Source organism: Erpetoichthys calabaricus, chromosome 12 (assembly GCF_900747795.2).
Source record: "Erpetoichthys calabaricus chromosome 12, fErpCal1.3, whole genome shotgun sequence".
Classification (NCBI taxonomy): domain Eukaryota; kingdom Metazoa; phylum Chordata; class Cladistia; order Polypteriformes; family Polypteridae; genus Erpetoichthys; species Erpetoichthys calabaricus.
This window is the reverse complement of record NC_041405.2, coordinates 930,875-949,222: the sequence shown is the minus strand read 5'-3', so window position 1 is coordinate 949,222 and position 18,348 is coordinate 930,875. Positions and strand designations below refer to the sequence as shown.

Genomic DNA, 18,348 nt, shown 5'->3' with positions numbered 1-18,348 from the left:
CAATGAGCACAAGTGGCTGCAGCGAGTAATTCAGACCTGAGCTGATTTAGCCATTCCATCTGCCCCCATGAGAAAGTTTTTGATGCTTTGGAGACCACTCTAAATGTGCTGAATATGAATTAACGTACAACAAGATGAGAAGCCCACGTGGTGACCGACTATGTAAAGGTTTGAGTACACAGAATTCCTACAGAGGAGTAAAGCAAAGGGTGAATGCTAACTGTCACCCTAAACAGAGATGGGTATCTGAGAAGTTAGTGGAACAGGACAGTATGGGTAGTCAACATGGAAGCTCTGTAGCATAAGACTTGAATGCTGAAGGCCCCGTGACCAGTAGTGGGCTCCTCTGCCAACATGGGGGAGTAACTTCATTTCTAAAGTACAGCACATCACTTAGGTCACCTAAAAACAGCTCAGGGTGAGTGGGACAGGAGGAATAATCCAGAACAGCATATGAGTTAAAAATCAAATGAGAGAAATGCCTCGAAGGAGACGTCTATTTGTTGACCAAACAGACTGCAGGATGGAGGCTCCTACCAAAGAGAGCAGACTAGCCCAGCCTTGAGTAGGCTACATTTTGTGATTTTGTTTTTGGGCCTTCGTCATTGCCAATGCACATTTGTTTTACTTTGAACACTCAGCTGATTAAATGGGATGACCCAGTTGGTGTCCCAACATTTCTTTTTGGACTTGGTCATTCCCTCATCTGACCACACTATCCATCATCATCATCTGCCTATTCATGTGAACTTCAATTGGTGACTCCATAGTGAGTGACCTCAGAACAACACTTACTGCTCAACGCGCTACAGTCATTTAAAACGAATCAAAGGCCATGATTTGAGTTCAAACATAAAAGGACCATTGTCCCAACCATTCCCTCTGCCTCTGTGCAAGTATCTGATTTTAAGCCTTATGGTCCTGTATGGTACTGTGTAAGTGAGGTCTGAAGAGCACTTACTGACTCAACTCACTCCAGTCATCATGGAGGCAGCCCCTTTGGCCCCTGCTCTCCATACCCCACCTGTCTCTGTTTATCTGATTTCAAATGTGGCCATGGGCAAGGGGACACTTGAGATGAGACACACTTACCAGCTGCAAATGAGCCTTGCTTCTCCACAGGCCCCCTCAGGCTGCTGTGCTCCACTCTGCAGATGAACTCCATGTCCTGAAGCTCTGCCTGACTCTGGGGTGTGAACTCAGCTCGAGACTCCAGCGTGTATCTGTAGTTGTTCCATGATGGCCCATCCTGGGTCACCAGGGGCCTCCATTCATCCACACACTTTAATAATCCCTTCATCATCTTCTTCTTCCTCTCCCAGGTGATGCTAATCTCTTTGGGGTAGAAGTCGGACACCTGACAGGTGAGAATGCAGGGCTGGTCAAATTGGATGAAGTTGACCTCCACCTCTGAGACTTTGGGCTTGTGCACAAGGCCTGGGACAACAAACAGAGAGAATCAATGAGCAAAGAGAGTGCAGCGTCACCTAGGGTGTGAGCTCTGGGCATTAAAGGTTACAAGCGAGACCAATGGTATCGGGGATCCAACCACACTTAATGGAGTCTCTTACCGGTTATTGGGATCCTCCCAGAATGCTTGTCTACAGGAGTGGACAGGCTCTTGTGTTGTACCCTGCAGATGTACTCCACCTCCTCCACGTCATTCAGAGTCTCAGGGGTGAATGTGGCTTGTGTCTTCACGCTGTATGTGTCATTCTTCTGTTTTTCTTGTTTTGCATCGACTTCGGCCATCCAGCCAGCTGTCCCTGAAAGGAACTCACTGCCCGTCTTTAAGTCCCTCCTCAGCCAGGTCACCTCGATCTCTTCAGGGTAGAAATCCCGGATGGAGCAGCCCAGGACACATGGCTGGCTGAGCTTTGCACACTTAATAATCTGGATGTCTGAGACAACAGGGCAACATAGCAGATCTGGAACACAAAGAGAGAGATGCGTTTACCATGGAACTGAGCTTGTGACACTGCTCTGTCCTGACGCTCAGGTGGGGCGCTCCATCGAATTGAGATCAGTGGAATTTGGAGGCCAAGTCAATTCTTTGTTATGCTCCTCAAACCATTCCTGAATCATTTTTGCAGTGTGATGGGTTGCATTATCCTGCTGAAAGAAGCTACTGCACAACATTGCCCAGAGCATCAAACTGCCTCCACTGGCTTGTCTTCTTCCCTGTGCATCCTACTGCCATCCCTTCCTAGGTAAACGACACACATACACACCTGGTCGTCCACATTATTTCAAATAAAATTTGATTCATCAGACTAGGCCTTCTTCTTCCATTGCTCCCATTCCCATTATAGGCGATTTTGTTGGTGGATGGGGTCAGCATGGGCACTCTGACCAATCTGTGGCTACAGCACTCACTCTGTGTTCTGACACCTTTCTCTCATAGACAGTGTTAAGTGTTTTTATCAGTTTTGTGCTACCGTAGCTCTTCTGTGGGATTGGACCAGATAGGCTAGACTTCGTTCCCAGTGTGCTATGGGTCACTTTTGGTAGATCCTAACCACTGCATATCAGGAACACCCTGTAAGACCTGTCATATTGGAGATGCAGTGACCCATTTGTCTGGCCATGAAATGTGGCCCTTGTCAAAGTTGCTCAGATCTTTACGCTTGCCCATTTCTTCTGCTTCCAGCATATCATCTTCAAGAAGTGACTGTTCACCTGCTGTCTAATATATGCCACCCCATGACAGGTACCATTGGAACAAGATAATCAATGGTATTCACCTCACCTGTCAGTGTTTTTAATGTCTGGATGACTGGCGCATATATATACAGTATATATATATATAGTACTAGTACTAGGGAGTTGTACCATGTTAGCCATTATGAATGTGGTGAAAAATCAAGCAAAATGACACCTGTTATTGGCTAACTACAAAGATTACAATATGCAAGCTTTCGGGCATCTCAGGCCCCTTCTTCAGGTGAGATGAAGACAAAATCGAAAAAAACCCAAGCCCAAACACTGCCATACACACTCGCACACCTCTCCTGCACCACACAGCTGAGACCGTTGGACTCACCGCTCTGCCCAATCTTCCCAGTCTGCCTCTCAAAGTATTGCCCGTTTAGAGTCTCATGCTCCACTCTGCAGATGTACTGCACTTCCTCCAGGTCACTTTGAGTCTTGGGGACGAAGGTGGCCTTAGCCTCCAGCTGGTAGCTCCTCTCTCCACTCTGGTGCTCAGAGGGCACAGCCGTGATGTCTGGTCCTTTGTCACCAGTTCGTTGCCAAGTCACTTTGATGTCTTTGGGGTAGAAATTCTTAATGGAGCAGCTCAGAGTGCAGGGCTGGCCGAGTCCTTTATACTCAGCCACCTTAATGTCAGACACCAGGGGACAGCAATTCACACCTGTGAGGTAATGGGACACAAAAGATGAAGGAGGAGGCCTCAGTGTTCTCAAAGGCCTGGAGAGATGGAGGCTCATCACACTCCTCACCTGGGAACACTGAGCAGGTCTTCTCGATGGGCTTTCCTCCTAGGGTCTCATGGTCCACTCTGCAGACGACCTCCATGTCATCTAGATCACGCAAGGACCAAGGGGTGAATTCTGCCTGAGATACCAGAGCGTATCGGTTGTCCCTCATTGACGGCCCATAATGACTTGTTGGTAGGGTCGCCTGGGTTCTCCTCTGTCTGCTCTGCCAGGTTACGTTGATCTCTTTAGGGTAGAAGTCGGACACGGTGCAGGTCAGGATGCAGGGGCGACCAAACTCAACGAAGTGAACCTGCACATTGGATACCTTGGGACGCCCCTTATCACCTGGAAAAGAACATCAGAGGAATCAAATGAAAATGGCGTCTGGGAGTCATTGAGGAGCCATTGGTGTTGTAGGTTGCACAAGGAGATGTGTTTTGAGTGTCCTATCAAACAGAGCTGAGTAATAAACAGAGAATAAAGTCATAACTCGAGCACAAATATCGGTTAAAAGGTTCACTAAAATCTTTAAGGACAAAAGCAAAGATAAAGTCAAATCCAAACAAAAATCAAAGACTGGAACCTCCCCAAGCTTGTTTCTCTTGATTGCTGGAATTCAATTCTGTCTCATGGTCTTTTCTTTTGATAGTGCAGTGGTGTTAGCATCACATACAGCATACATCATGTGCCCAACTATGTGCCATACTCATTGCTCCAAAGTGTCAATACCAACAAGAGCAGCCATATTGTGGTGTCCAGAGAAACACACAACGCAAAAAAAGGCAACATGATGACACAAATCATAAAAAAATGAATCTAAAAATCAACACCACATTAAATCAGAAGCGATAAATGAACACTGAACCAAAACAAGAGCAAACACTGCAGTTCAACCGTAAGAAAGACAGAAGAAACCAAAGTGTGGCCAACAAGCAGAGAGCTGACATGCTAAGTCGATGCCGAAAAACGACTGACAAATGCAGCGCCACACAGGACTCCTACCTGTTAGCTGCAGCTTCCCAGATCGCCTCTCCAATGGGGTGTCCAGGGTCACGTGTCCCACCACGCAGGTGTAGGTCATCTCCTCCAATTCAGAGAGGTCTTGTGGGGTGAAGAGGACCTCAGAGGTCACCTCGCAGATGTTATTTCTAATCACTGGACTGGGTGTGCTCACTGTGGCTGCCCACTCTTTTGACCCAGCAGGGATATTCTTATGTCCTGTCTTTGGTCCGTTTCGCTGCCAAGTCACTGTCACAGTGCTGGGAAAGAACCTGGAGATGGTGCAGCGCAGGGAGCAGGGCTTTCCTACCTTTGTGTATGAGAAGACTTCAATATCAGACAGCTGGGGGCGCCCATCGATGCCTAGACACAGACAAAAGGGTCACTCAGGGTGTGAAGGAGCTCAAAGAGGTTGGAGGTGGGCACCTCTGCCTTCACTGGCTTACCTGGTGTGTCACTGGTGGCAGTTTTCTCCATCTTACCAATGGATTTATGTTCAACCTCTACAGTGACCTTGAAATCAGGAGACTGGACCTGAGACCGCGTGAAAGAGCAAATGCTGCAGGCACTGAAGTTCCCATCAGGGTTTTTTGTGACATTTGGAGAAATTGTGGGTACTTTTATATCTCCTAGTAACCACACAATGTTGATGTATTGTGGATGGAACTCCTCAGCTCTGATCTGCAGTTTCACATCGGTGTCTGTGACTTGAGAGACGTTGTGGATATCGGAGAGATGAGGGCGAACTGGAAAGCAAAAATTCAAGACATTACTGTGACGAGTCCAATATGAAAAGCTCCAATTGGGTGTGTGGGGGTGTCTTTATTCTTTATACAATTCCACATCCACTCAACAAAAGTTTGCACACATAACCCACTTTGTCAGGAAGAGACACAAGACTACTTTAGACCCTCAAATCTTGACCCCCGGGGGTACTGATTTCCAACCTGTCTAAGATTTTGGAAAAGGTTGTTTTAGATCACCTCAGAAAATTCAATCTGTTTGAAAAATTTCAATCTAGTTTCTGATCTTCTCACAGTACAGAGACAGCTCTGGTCAGAGTCACCAATGACCTCCTGATGGCCGCTGACCAGGGCTCTCCATCACTCCTTATCCTCCTGGATCTCACAGCTGCATTTGATATGGTAGATCATAATGTTCTCCTTCATCATCTTCACTATACAACTGGACTTTCTGGCATTGCTTTGGAGTGGTTTGAGTCCTATCTTACAGACAGGGCTGAGTATGTGGCCTTGGGGGACGATAAATCTCGTACCCAAACTGTCACCTGTGGGGTCCCACAAGGATCAGTCCTTGGGACCGAGCCTTTTTAATAGATAGATAGATAGATAGATAGATAGATAGATAGATAGATAGATAGATAGATAGATAGATAGATAGATAGATAGATAGATAGATAGATAGATAGATAGATAGATAGATAGAAAGGCACTATATAATAGATAGATAGATAGATAGATAGATAGATAGATAGATAGATAGATAGATAGATAGATAGATAGATAGATAGATAGATAGATAGATAGATAGATAGATAGATAGATAGGTACTTTATTACTTCCCATACTCCAGCAGCAGCATACTGATACAATAAACAATATTAAATTAAAGAGTGATAACAATGCAGGTATACAGACAGGCAATAACTTTGTATAATGTTAATGTTTACCCCCCCGGGTGGAACTGAAGAGTCACATAGTGTGATGGAGGAACGATCTCCTCAATCTGTCAGTGGAGCAGGAAGGTAACAGCAGTCTGTCGCTGAAGCTGCTCCTCTGTCTGGAGATGATCCTGTTCAGTGGATGCAGTGGATTCTCCATGATTGACAGGAGTCTGCTCAGCGCCCGTCGCTCTGCCACGGATGTCAAACTGTCCAGCTCCATGCCTACAATAGAGCCTGCCTTCCTCACCAGTTTGTCCAGGTGTGAGGCGTCCTTCTTCTTTATGCTGCCTCCCCAGCACACCACTGTGTAGAAGAGGGTGCTCGCCACAACTGTCTGATAGAACATCTGCAGCATCTTATAACAGATGTTGAAGGATGCCAGCCTTCTAGTGAAGTATAGTCAGCTCTGTCCTCTCTTGCACAGAGCATCAGTATCTATATGCTACTCCTGGGTCACATCATCCACAGGCATGGAGTTTAATTCCATTGCTATGCCGATGATATGCAGCTCTATGTGAGACTGGATTTGACTTCTCTTACACCTCCATCAACTCTTTCCTCTTGCTTGGATGAGATTGAGGCCTGGATGTCCAAGAACATCCTCAAGCTGAACAGCACCAAAACTGAAGCTCTTTTAATTGGCACCCCCCCCATCAACTTCGTTCCTCTGTAAATTATATTTCCTTTTCTGACCAAACTATTACCCTCTCCCCTTCTGTTACTAATTTGGGTGTCAAGTTAGACTCCTATCTGTCATTTGATACTCATGTCCATCACCTTTATAAAATTGCATTCCTTCATCTTTGAAACATGGCCAAACTCTGTCCCTACCCCTCCCTCTGTGATGTTGAAAAGCTGGTTCATGCCGTTGTCGCATCCAGACTGGACTATTGTAATGCACTCCTCATCGGGATACCAAACAAGAGCCTTCAAAAGCTCCAACAAATTCAAAATAGTGCTGCAAGGATCCTGAAGAGGGTGTGGAAATATGAACATATCTCACCAATCCTTCGGTCACTTCATTGTCTCCTTATCCATCTCCGTATCGAATACAAACTCTGTTTGCTCACTAGTGTATCCATGGAAATGCTCCACAACATCTTAAAGAACGTCTTATATTACAATCCACTACAAGAAACCTCCGTTTTACAAATACCCACTGCCTTCACCCCCCCGTGACTAAACTTCATACAATGGGAGTAGTATAATGAATGCGGCTTCAGTCAAAAAATGATTGATGAGTTAAGCCCCGCCCCTTTTGGAATGACGTCATAAACTCCAACCCCCTTCCGGTGTTTCCGGCCGGAAGTCCGGTCCTTCCGTGACCTTTGCCCTTCCTGTTTTTACCCCAGGAAACGGCCAAGCTCCGTTTGGTGGATGTCCGGTCCTTCCTTGAACCCACCCATCCTGTTTTTATCCCAGGAAACATCTGTCCCTTCCTTGAACCCTCCCATCCTGTTTTTACCCCGGGAAATGGCCAAGACTTTATTTGATGGATGGGTGCCCCCTCCTTGAACCCGCCCCCACCTCTCCCGAGGACAAGTTCAGGCAAGTCTGTAGCAGACCCTGCTGTCCGCACCTCTTGGTGGTCGCAGGTCTTCTGACTTAGAGTTTCCTGCCCACAGTCGGTTAACCCTGAGGACGCCCCCTTCCGATTCCCCACCCCTAGAGGAAGAGACCGCCCACACACACACACACACACACACAACGGATGGCCATCATAGTCATTTTGACTCTGAGTCCAGCCCCAGGCCAGTCCTTGATCATTTCTCCCCGAGGAGAGACAACCACACAAATGTTTCAGCCTGTCCATTCTGCCTTATAGCCATTCCTGACTCTAGTGCTTTGGGTAAGAAACTTTATGATTTAAAATATCTAACCTTTTATTTAAGTCAAAATGATTTTCTTCAACTCACAGACGCTCTCTAAGCTGAAAAAGCCATTACTTCACCCCAGCCGGGTGCTGTCCGGCTCTCTGTCTCGGAGCAGGAGGCCTCTACCTGTAGCCCGAGGAGAGATCGCCTCCACACACACACACACACACGCACACGCAACCCAACATGTTAAGGAAGGGCCCCTACCATCCATGCCTCTTGGGGATCATTCCTGTCTCTAGTGCTTTGGGCAAGAAACTCTATGATTTAAAATATCTATTCCTTTATCTAAGTAAATGATTTCTTCACAGACCGTCTCTAAGCTGAAAAAGCCTTTACTTCAACCCGCAGGGTGCTGTCCGGCTCTCTGTAGTTTCCAAATACAAGCTGCCCTGTTCTCTTCGTCTACACACAGAGCCTCTTGGAGCAGACCGCTGCGCGTGCACGCAAACTTTCTGACCGCACAGCCCCAGGAAACTGACAGACCACAGGATGCGTCCTTCGAGCAGAGTGGTTTAGACCCTACCAAGGCTACGAGCCTCAGGCGCTGCGTTCTCAACGCATGCGTATCAGGAGCTAAACCCCACGAAATGTAAAAGTTTTTAATGATAACGAGATCGATATAAGATCTGTAAAATAATAGGCAACAGGATCCTTTTAAATAACGTTTGAGACGTATAAATTTTACCCCCAGGAGTTATATATTTAAAAAATCCCTGCCAAGTGAAATTGTCTTAAGCACCTCAGATCGTTCGGGGGCAGTGTAAAAATGGTCTCACCTTGTGATATTAAAAGATTTCGAATGCTTACAAAGTTGACTTTTCAACCCGAACAATACACGGATGTTCACGGTCATCAGCTCTGACATCCTGAAGCTAAGGGGGGTGTGGGGGTGTAGCTATTAGGACTGATCAATCCTTATACCGACACAAAAGATGTTCACACATAATTACTTTAACATAAGGTTCAGTTTGAAACACACTTAAAGTGAGGTCACACATTTGCTAAAATAAATCTATGCATAACGAAGGACCTTTTTTTAAAAATACAGGACTTTTCGGTGTCCGGCCATCTGCACAGAGCACCGACAGTCAATATAACGGTAAGAACCGTTCAGGATTATTATAAGTGTTAAACGAGCATGTTTTAAAACGGAGGGATGAATCCTTATATTTTATACTTAATATTTTCCAAGTTGATTCTCCGGTAATTCCATTTTAAAAATATTTGTTTACAGTGTGCAGGAATTATCAGCATGTTAATTTACACACAGCGCATGTGTAGGAGCGTGAGCGCGCTCGTGTGTATATAAATTGTAGCATTTTATATTTCTATCTCTCTATCTACGTGTACGACGATTAATGTTCATAGGATTGAAGCAATATTAGTTTGTTTCTCTTACCGAAACGGGCTTTACAATCAGTTAAGTTTTGTCTCGGCGTCTGAAATTCAAACAGGTTCTCTCCTCTGAGAATATTCAGGCCTGGTTTAAAAGAGCAGGCCGGGTGTGTGTAATAGCTCGGACATAAGACGTCAGTATTCTGAACTATGTAATCGGTTATTTTTTGTACGGAGCCGCCTGTTTTAAAAGTCTGATAACGAAACATTTATGCTTTATAAAAATTCTCATTTGGACAGCCGGCTGGAGACAGATTGACTGAACCCTGAACACGGACCCAAGAATTTATATCTTAATGCAGGGGGGGCTCTGAGATCAGGCTGTCTGTTTTTATTTAAGTCTTTAGATTTTAAAAAGTTTGCTTGCGAGTGTATTCATATTTATACCCGTGATCCTATTAAACTAGTAATGAAAGGAATGGACGCGTTTAATAGGGGTCCGAGAAAACCCTCCCTTCTGATTTAAAAGGGTTTTTAACGGTAATTTTCTATCGCAGAGTTTTTAAACGGTGCAACGAGCCATCTTCAGCAGAGGGTTGAGTGCGTGTGTTACTGGGATATGTTTTAAGATACTTTACCAGGCACAGAGTATCCAATATATTAACACGGTACTAGTCAGGATTTCACTTTGTTTTTTAATCTGGTACCTCCTTTTTCCATCTTGTGCATTGTTCAGTAAACCTTATTTTGGTGGATCAGAACATTTTGCTTACACCCCAATCATTATTCTCTTTAGGTTTTTAACTGTTATACCTACATTTTATAAGTTTCAGCAGTCCTTGTTTCTGTGACAGTAACTTAATCATATGGTGTAAAATCCAGACTACTCACTTTTTAAAAGCTCTGAATTTACCAATTCAATCAATATGTCAGCTTTGGATCCATTTCACCAAGGCAATTGGGGGCTTCCTCTTTGTAGATTTTAGTTTGAAGGGACAGCATTTCTCAACCTTTAAAACTGTGTTATGAAAACTTGGGTCGCAAATACGTAATCGTGTCCCCCTAACGTTTTTCTTTTTTTTGAAAGGAGCCCCTAATACCAATTTGTTCTTTTTAAGTAATGATATAACATAGAGGCACGTTTTATTATACCTACTTAACTTTTAGCGACATTTATCTAACTCTATATTTATTTTTCTAGCATCAGAATGTAGTTTGAGTTAATTTGTTATGGTTTCAATAGATGTATTTTTCATATTTTCGATTCTTGTTTTCTTTTTGTTACGTCGCGCCCCCTCCCCCTAGGGGGACAGCCCCACAGTTTGGGAATCACTGTGTAGGGGATGATTTGTAAAACACTCTGCTTCACTTCAAGTTAAAGTAGATTTGCTCGGTTATTCAGCTGTCCATCGGTGTTCCATTTTTGTTATAAATTGTATTTATTTACTAAACGTTTTATATGTTGAATAGAAAACAGTTATCTTGTTCAGGTTTTAACTTAAAACAGCATTTTCATCATCAGGCTATGAGCACTTTGATACTCAGGGTGCTTTGTATAATACAAAGTTTTAGAAATTCTCTTACTGCTTGGTAATAGCCTTCCATTTTATCACAGTTATAAGCCACTGAAAAATAAGAATGGCTGTAGTACGTTATATAAGCCTATACACTACAGGGCTGATCAGGCTTATTTTGGACATGTTAGGCAAATCAGGAAGGAAAATGTTTTAGTGAATAGTTACATAATATCTATTACCAGTAACGGTGTACTGCACGATAACGTGCAGTGAATACACTTGACTTGAGCATTCATATTATTTCTCCTCTTTCTCTGGACGTGTAGCATTCGTTTGCTCAGAGGATGAGAGGCTTACTGCTTCCTGAGCAGCTCTTTTTTTTTCTTCTCCACCCTAGAGGCCCCCTGCTTCACTGCTGCGCGGTGCCGAGAGTTGATTCAACAATAAAATAAAAAAGAGTAATAAAATCATCACCCGAAAGCGGCTAGTAGCCGTCACGTAATATATGTGTAACAAATTTCAAATCAATAGGTTTGCGAGCTGCAGGTGATGTAAAATCCTGAACAGACAAACGAACAGCTACGTTAGCTTATTATAGAAGAAGATATGTGTTAGCACAAGGATTACAAGTTTACTAAAGCTGTGAGGTTTATTCTCTCTTTTAGGTAGTCCAAGTTACATAGGACATCTAGCCTTGAAAACGGCTTTTTCCCCCATCTGTTTGTGAAAAAAAAAAAAAAAAACATCCTTTGTTTGAGTCGCATTCAGGGTGAAGGGGATGTAAGTTTGAACTGTGATTCCAAGAGTCAAGAAGTGGTTGCATTCTTCTTGATTACGAGTCAAAGGCCCCGGGGTTTGTGTGGTGATCATGGTCAAGGGCAGATTTAAGCTAGACATTATTATTATTATTATTCCAAAATGAAACATTGACTCGCCCATATCCACATCAAGCAAGTGTCACAAATACAAGACAGTAAAAAACTAAATTTACAAACAATAATTCGAAGAGGAAATTAAAAAACATATTAAGAACGGATCAACAGGGGATCAACCCAAACTCACAGCACACTGCAACTGAACCTACGTGTTTTGCAGTATATTATTAGCTAAACGGTCATCTATTTAGCCCGTTCCTCGGATTTGCAATGAGTTGGGCAAAACATTATTTAACATCTGAGACTATGAGGCTAATTAACTTTAGACTGGTATTGTTAGGACCTTATCCGGCACTAAAATTTGGGTTCCTCCAGAGTCAGGAAGAACATGAAAAAGTGGAGTTATAAAGGAGTTATTACAATTTGAAAAATTGTCATAAGGTATAAAAAACATTGATATGGGGACAAAACCAGCATGAAAAGAAACCTTTTTGAAATAAATAATAAGCTTTTTTGACGTGAACAGTCTGGAATAGTCTGAAGATGTCTTAAAGAGTTAATTTTTAAATAAAGATTGCAAAAGTAATATTAAAAATATTAAAACTAAATAAAAACATAGAAGTACCATTTAATGATATCAACTAGTGTTAAGTATATTATCAAGCACTGGGCGCTGTTTATAAGGTTTAATTAATTTTGAAATTAACCATAGTTTGATACAGCTTTAAGAATGAGAATGCAAGACAAACCTATACATTAGAACACTCTAGACGAGAACAGGCCATTCAGCCCAACAAAGATCGCCAGTACTATCCATTTATTTGCACCTAATAACAAATGTTGCCGTTTCGATTAGGGATATCTTGGATCTGTGTTTTATTTTAACCTTTTGACAAGAAACCCCTGGTCAGCGAAATATACCCCATATATTGAAAATGAACCGTGCCGACATGCTAACTAAATAGATATAAGATATTTTAGAATATGGACCTGGGCTCTACCCAGATGATTCTGACAAACTTTCTGCGGGTGCTACGGATCTTGTAATGGAGAATGCAAAAGATTCTATAATCTTTAAATGGGCATGTGTCCACAGTGTTAACCAACCATAGTACGTGATGTTCAAAATTCAACTAGTGTTTTTCAGAAGAGATAGGACAAGTGCGGCGTGTGTTCTGTATTCTCTTTTCTGTATTAACAATTCACAATGACCAGACTCCCGAGACCTTAGGTTTTTTTTTTATGTAGAAGTACATTTCACAAACATGAATAAGAGACAATCCATCAAACCGCTCTTGACCCAAAACAGGACCAAGCAGGGGGTGGGACCGACATCCCTCAAAATGCTTTTGACACAAAGAAGGGCCAATCAGGCGGTTGGGGTGGGACACTCTTTTCAAAGAGTCTTTGGCCGCCCCCAAGCGGACAGGATTTGCCGGGCTATAAAACAACTTAGAATCAACTTGGAAAATATTAAGTATAAAATATAAGGATTCATCCCTCCGTTTTAAAACATGCTCGTTTAACACTTATAATAATCCTGAACGGTTCTTACCGTTATATTGACTGTCGGTGCTCTGTGCAGATGGCCGGACACCGAAAAGTCCTGTATTTTTAAAAAAAGGTCCTTCGTTATGCATAGATTTATTTTAGCAAATGTGTGACCTCACTTTAAGTGTGTTTCAAACTGAACCTTATGTTAAAGTAATTATGTGTGAACATCTTTTGTGTCGGTATAAGGATTGATCAGTCCTAATAGCTACACCCCCACACCCCCCTTAGCTTCAGGATGTCAGAGCTGATGACCGTGAACATCCGTGTATTGTTCGGGTTGAAAAGTCAACTTTGTAAGCATTCGAAATCTTTTAATATCACAAGGTGAGACCATTTTTACACTGCCCCCGAACGATCTGAGGTGCTTAAGACAATTTCACTTGGCAGGGATTTTTTAAATATATAACTCCTGGGGGTAAAATTTATACGTCTCAAACATTATTTAAAAGGATCCTGTTGCCTATTATTTTACAGATCTTATATCGATCTCGTTATCATTAAAAACTTTTACATTTCGTGGGGTTTAGCTCCTGATACGCATGCGCTGAGAACGCAGCGCCTGAGGCTCGTAGCCTTGGTAGGGTCTAAACCACTCTGCTCGAAGGACGCATCCTGTGGTCTGTCAGTTTCCTGGGGCTGTGCGGTCAGAAAGTTTGCGTGCACGCGCAGCGGTCTGCTCCAAGAGGCTCTGTGTGTAGACGAAGAGAACAGGGCAGCTTGTATTTGGAAACTACAGAGAGCCGGACAGCACCCTGCGGGTTGAAGTAAAGGCTTTTTCAGCTTAGAGACGGTCTGTGAAGAAATCATTTACTTAGATAAAGGAATAGATATTTTAAATCATAGAGTTTCTTGCCCAAAGCACTAGAGACAGGAATGATCCCCAAGAGGCATGGATGGTAGGGGCCCTTCCTTAACATGTTGGGTTGCGTGTGCGTGTGTGTGTGTGTGTGTGGAGGCGATCTCTCCTCGGGCTACAGGTAGAGGCCTCCTGCTCCGAGACAGAGAGCCGGACAGCACCCGGCTGGGGTGAAGTAATGGCTTTTTCAGCTTAGAGAGCGTCTGTGAGTTGAAGAAAATCATTTTGACTTAAATAAAAGGTTAGATATTTTAAATCATAAAGTTTCTTACCCAAAGCACTAGAGTCAGGAATGGCTATAAGGCAGAATGGACAGGCTGAAACATTTGTGTGGTTGTCTCTCCTCGGGGAGAAATGATCAAGGACTGGCCTGGGGCTGGACTCAGAGTCAAAATGACTATGATGGCCATCCGTTTGTGTGTGTGTGTGTGTGTGTGTGGGCGGTCTCTTCCTCTAGGGGTGGGGAATCGGAAGGGGGCGTCCTCAGGGTTAACCGACTGTGGGCAGGAAACTCTAAGTCAGAAGACCTGCGACCACCAAGAGGTGCGGACAGCAGGGTCTGCTACAGACTTGCCTGAACTTGTCCTCGGGAGAGGTGGGGGCGGGTTCAAGGAGGGGGCACCCATCCATCAAATAAAGTCTTGGCCATTTCCCGGGGTAAAAACAGGATGGGAGGGTTCAAGGAAGGACCGGACATCCACCAAACGGAGCTTGGCCGTTTCCTGGGGTAAAAACAGGAAGGGCAAAGGTCACGGAAGGACCGGACTTCCGGCCGGGAACACCGGAAGGGGGTTGGAGTTTATGACGTCATTCCAAAAGGGGCGGGGCTTAACTCATCAATCATTTTTTGACAGAAGCCGCATTCATTATACTACTAATGGGTGACCGAGTCTTTACAGCTGCTGCTCCACAGCTCTGGAATGTTCTACCAGAGAGCCTCAGAACACAGCAGATTGTAAAAAACAGCTAAGGACTTTCTATTTAGGAAAGCTTATTAACAACAGGAATACCACTAATTATTGTTGTTTTATCTCTGTTTTCATCTTGTTTTGTCTTTCTTAAATATGTTTATGTAGCACTTTGAGATTTACTACTAATGCAAAGTGCCTTATAAATAAAATGAATTATTATTATGATTATTATTATTATTATTATTATTATTATTATTATTATTATTATTATTATTATTACCTTTGTTCTTTTTTTTCTACTGTGAAACATCAGAACAGACTGATGGCCATCTAGCAGACAAAAGGACCAGAGCTTCAAATGACTTGTCCGTGCAACACTGGGCGCTGCTGCTAGTCTCTTATCAAAATGAACTGACGAAAGAGAAAGCAGGTGGGCTGAACAGCCACAAACCCCACAGGCCACTTACCATACACCTCTCCCAAAGTAGCTGTGCACTCACTCCTCTTCTTGGTGAGTCCATGGATGGCCCGACACTTGACTGTTGACCGCTGATGCTCTGACATGCTTGGCGTGAACAGGAGGGTGAGCTGCTCCTCCTCTCTAAGCCACCCCTTGTGAAGAGTGTTTCTCCTCAGGCTGTAACCGGACGGGGTGTTGAGGGGTAAAATGACATCATCTTCAGAGTCTCCGTGGCCCACCTCTGGTGCATCCAATGGGACCGCATTGTCATTAATAAACCACTGAAGAGTGACCTGTCTCAGTCTCACGCCTGTAAGCGTGCACTTCACTTTCCCGGGCTCATTCTGGAACAGGTTCATGGGGACCAGGGGTGACAGAGACACTGAAACACAAAGAGAGAATGTCACACACGCTCCAGTTGGACCTTTACACTGCCATCATTAGAAAAGACGCAAAGGCGAGAAAAGACTGAATGAACCGCGAAATGAAATGAATTCTAAAAAACAAAATCAAGTGACAATGTGCGGTGTCTGCATCTATGGGCATCAGCCCCATTCTGGAACATTGGAGAGTCAGGAACCAGAAGATGAACCAGGGTGAGTCAAGTGGAAGGCAAGACAGTTAGCTCAAAGTATAGTTGAAGTTTGTTAAAAACAAAAAGTGTCAAATAAGTCGGATTTAACTTTAACTATACTTTCAAAACAAAGATGTCCTTATGGGCTACAGAAGATAAATAAATAAATCCCTCTAAAATCCCAGCCCTCCTTCATGATGACATTCTTAGGAATCCACAAAATGTAGCTCCTTGTGCCGTGGTCTGCTACCTTGGCCAGTGCCCACAGACCCAAACTGCCACCTCAACCTTCAGCCCGCCTGTCCCCATCAGCACCACACTGTGGGTCCACCTACATTCCCACGGCTTCTCTAAATCCTAATGTGCTCCACTGCTCAGCAGACGTGAACGTCACCACACCTTCCATTGATCCTGCACCCTTCAAATTGCTCAGCTGAGCCGATGCGGTCTGTCCTGTTCTTCCACCGGAATACCCATCACGCCAGATGTCTAAATGAGCGAGTGCATTTTGGTTTCTTTCTTCTCTTTTTGTTTTTTTTTGTACTTCCCAAGCAGTAAGCAGCCCCCCTTTTAGTTTGTGGCAGCCCCAGCTGATGATACCTAATCACGGCACTTCTTAGTGATTAACTACACCCTGAGAGAGCGCGTGCACTCACACGTGCGCCCCTTTTTAGACCATGCTTTAAACCCTTCCAACCAACAAATAAACCCAGTAAAGACACCCCTAGACTCGTCCTACCACAGAGTCTAAACCAGAAAATCAACCTCACCTTCGTCAAAGCCAAAAGAGAAGCCACAATTCCAGAGCCTAAAATTTTACCTGAATGCCTGGAAGGACAGAATCAGAGATTCAACAAATATAGGAGAGGAATTTTAGGAAAGAAGATTGAAGTGGTATGGACATATGATGAGGAGAGACCAGGAATATGTGGCCAAAAGAATGATAGAAATGGAAGTACAGGGGGGAGGAGGATGGATAAAGTAAAGGAAAATCTGACGGAGAAGGATCTCACTGGGGAGCTCTTCATCTCAGGAAGAAAACCTGGCATGGAAGGGATAGGTAAAATGTATTGCACCTCCATCCAGGAGGAAAGCATGGACTGGAATGGTGTCTGAATCTACCAGAGCAGACACATTGGGAAGTGCACACCCCAAACTTGTGTGTGAGAGGAGTGTCACAGACCCTTAGAACTGGATACGGATGGCCTGGAAAGGCAGGCTGGTCTCCCCCTCTCTCTGTTTCTTTCATTCATGCAGACAGCATGCTGGACCTCTGACTAATCAACATAATAAGGCCCAGAGCCACCTGGTGGCCTATCATCAGGTAGTGTAGTATCATTATACCAACAGTCAATGTGTAGGACCAAACAACGGGTAAAATGTGTGCCAAAAGAAATCTCTCAGTCCAAAAGTTCATTTTAAAAGATTTAGTGAAAATTCAAAGCAAACAGTCCACACAAGAATAAAGAAAACGTTTGTTACACACGTAGAATAAAAGGCAAAAAATTACAAAAAGTGTTTCTTCTCTAAACGTAGCTTTTCTTGTCAAACCTCAGTTGCTTCTGTATTTCGTATTCAGTATGTTCTAACAGACAGCACGTTAACTTTCATACTATTGAGCACATGAGGCCTGGTTTTGAAACCGAGTGCCCACCATGTCTTACTTACGGCAGAACAGCTCACTAACTGAGGGTACTCTCTAGTCAGAGGGGCAAGTAGTTAGAATCTAGCGATTCAATTCAGCTTGTGGGGGTGATAAGAACCTCCTATAGATTGGGCAATAATATTTAGGCCAGCGGTTCTCAAACTTTCATATTTTGTGCCCCCCACCCCGCCTTTTCTAACTGGAATAATTCTGCGCCCCCTGCATAATATAAGATAGATGAGAATAACCCGAATAACCCACGATACAACTAACAAAGGGATGATACTCGTGCGGTGTCGCGGTATCATATCATGTTTACTTCCATAAGATTTGCATGTGTTCGGCTAACTTCGATGAAATATCTGCAATTTATTTTTTTAAAGTACTTTAATAACTGTTAAAATGCCTTGTCTGGTTTTTGGTAGTAATTCTAATCTCAAAAACAAAGAATACAATATTTATTCTTATTTAATTACTTTTTTTATGTAAAGAAACGATTAAATATGTTTTAATTTTTAAAAATCTCGTAAATGAGGACACCGATGAAGTCAATCTGCACGAGACGAACGTATTTTCGTTCAACAAATATTACACCGCTGTTAGTTGTATCATGAGAATAAC

The 18,348-nt window shown here is 43.5% G+C and overlaps 1 protein-coding gene across 2 annotated transcripts in view; it reads right to left on the bottom strand.

The window, feature by feature from the left end:
• The window catches only part of LOC114643031 (uncharacterized), an 81,898-nt gene that overhangs the window by 4,275 nt on the left and 59,275 nt on the right, over window positions 1–18,348 (bottom strand). For both annotated transcript variants that reach the window (XM_051934743.1, XM_028814749.2), the window contains exons 5-11: window positions 15,516–15,890; window positions 4,886–5,185; window positions 4,443–4,802; window positions 3,462–3,785; window positions 3,044–3,373; window positions 1,572–1,928; window positions 1,093–1,437 (exon numbers count right to left, since the gene is read on the bottom strand). In XM_051934743.1, the coding sequence (XP_051790703.1) occupies window positions 1,093–1,437; window positions 1,572–1,928; window positions 3,044–3,373; window positions 3,462–3,785; window positions 4,443–4,802; window positions 4,886–5,185; window positions 15,516–15,890 (2,391 nt within the window). The remainder of the gene's footprint in view (window positions 1–1,092; window positions 1,438–1,571; window positions 1,929–3,043; window positions 3,374–3,461; window positions 3,786–4,442; window positions 4,803–4,885; window positions 5,186–15,515; window positions 15,891–18,348) is intronic.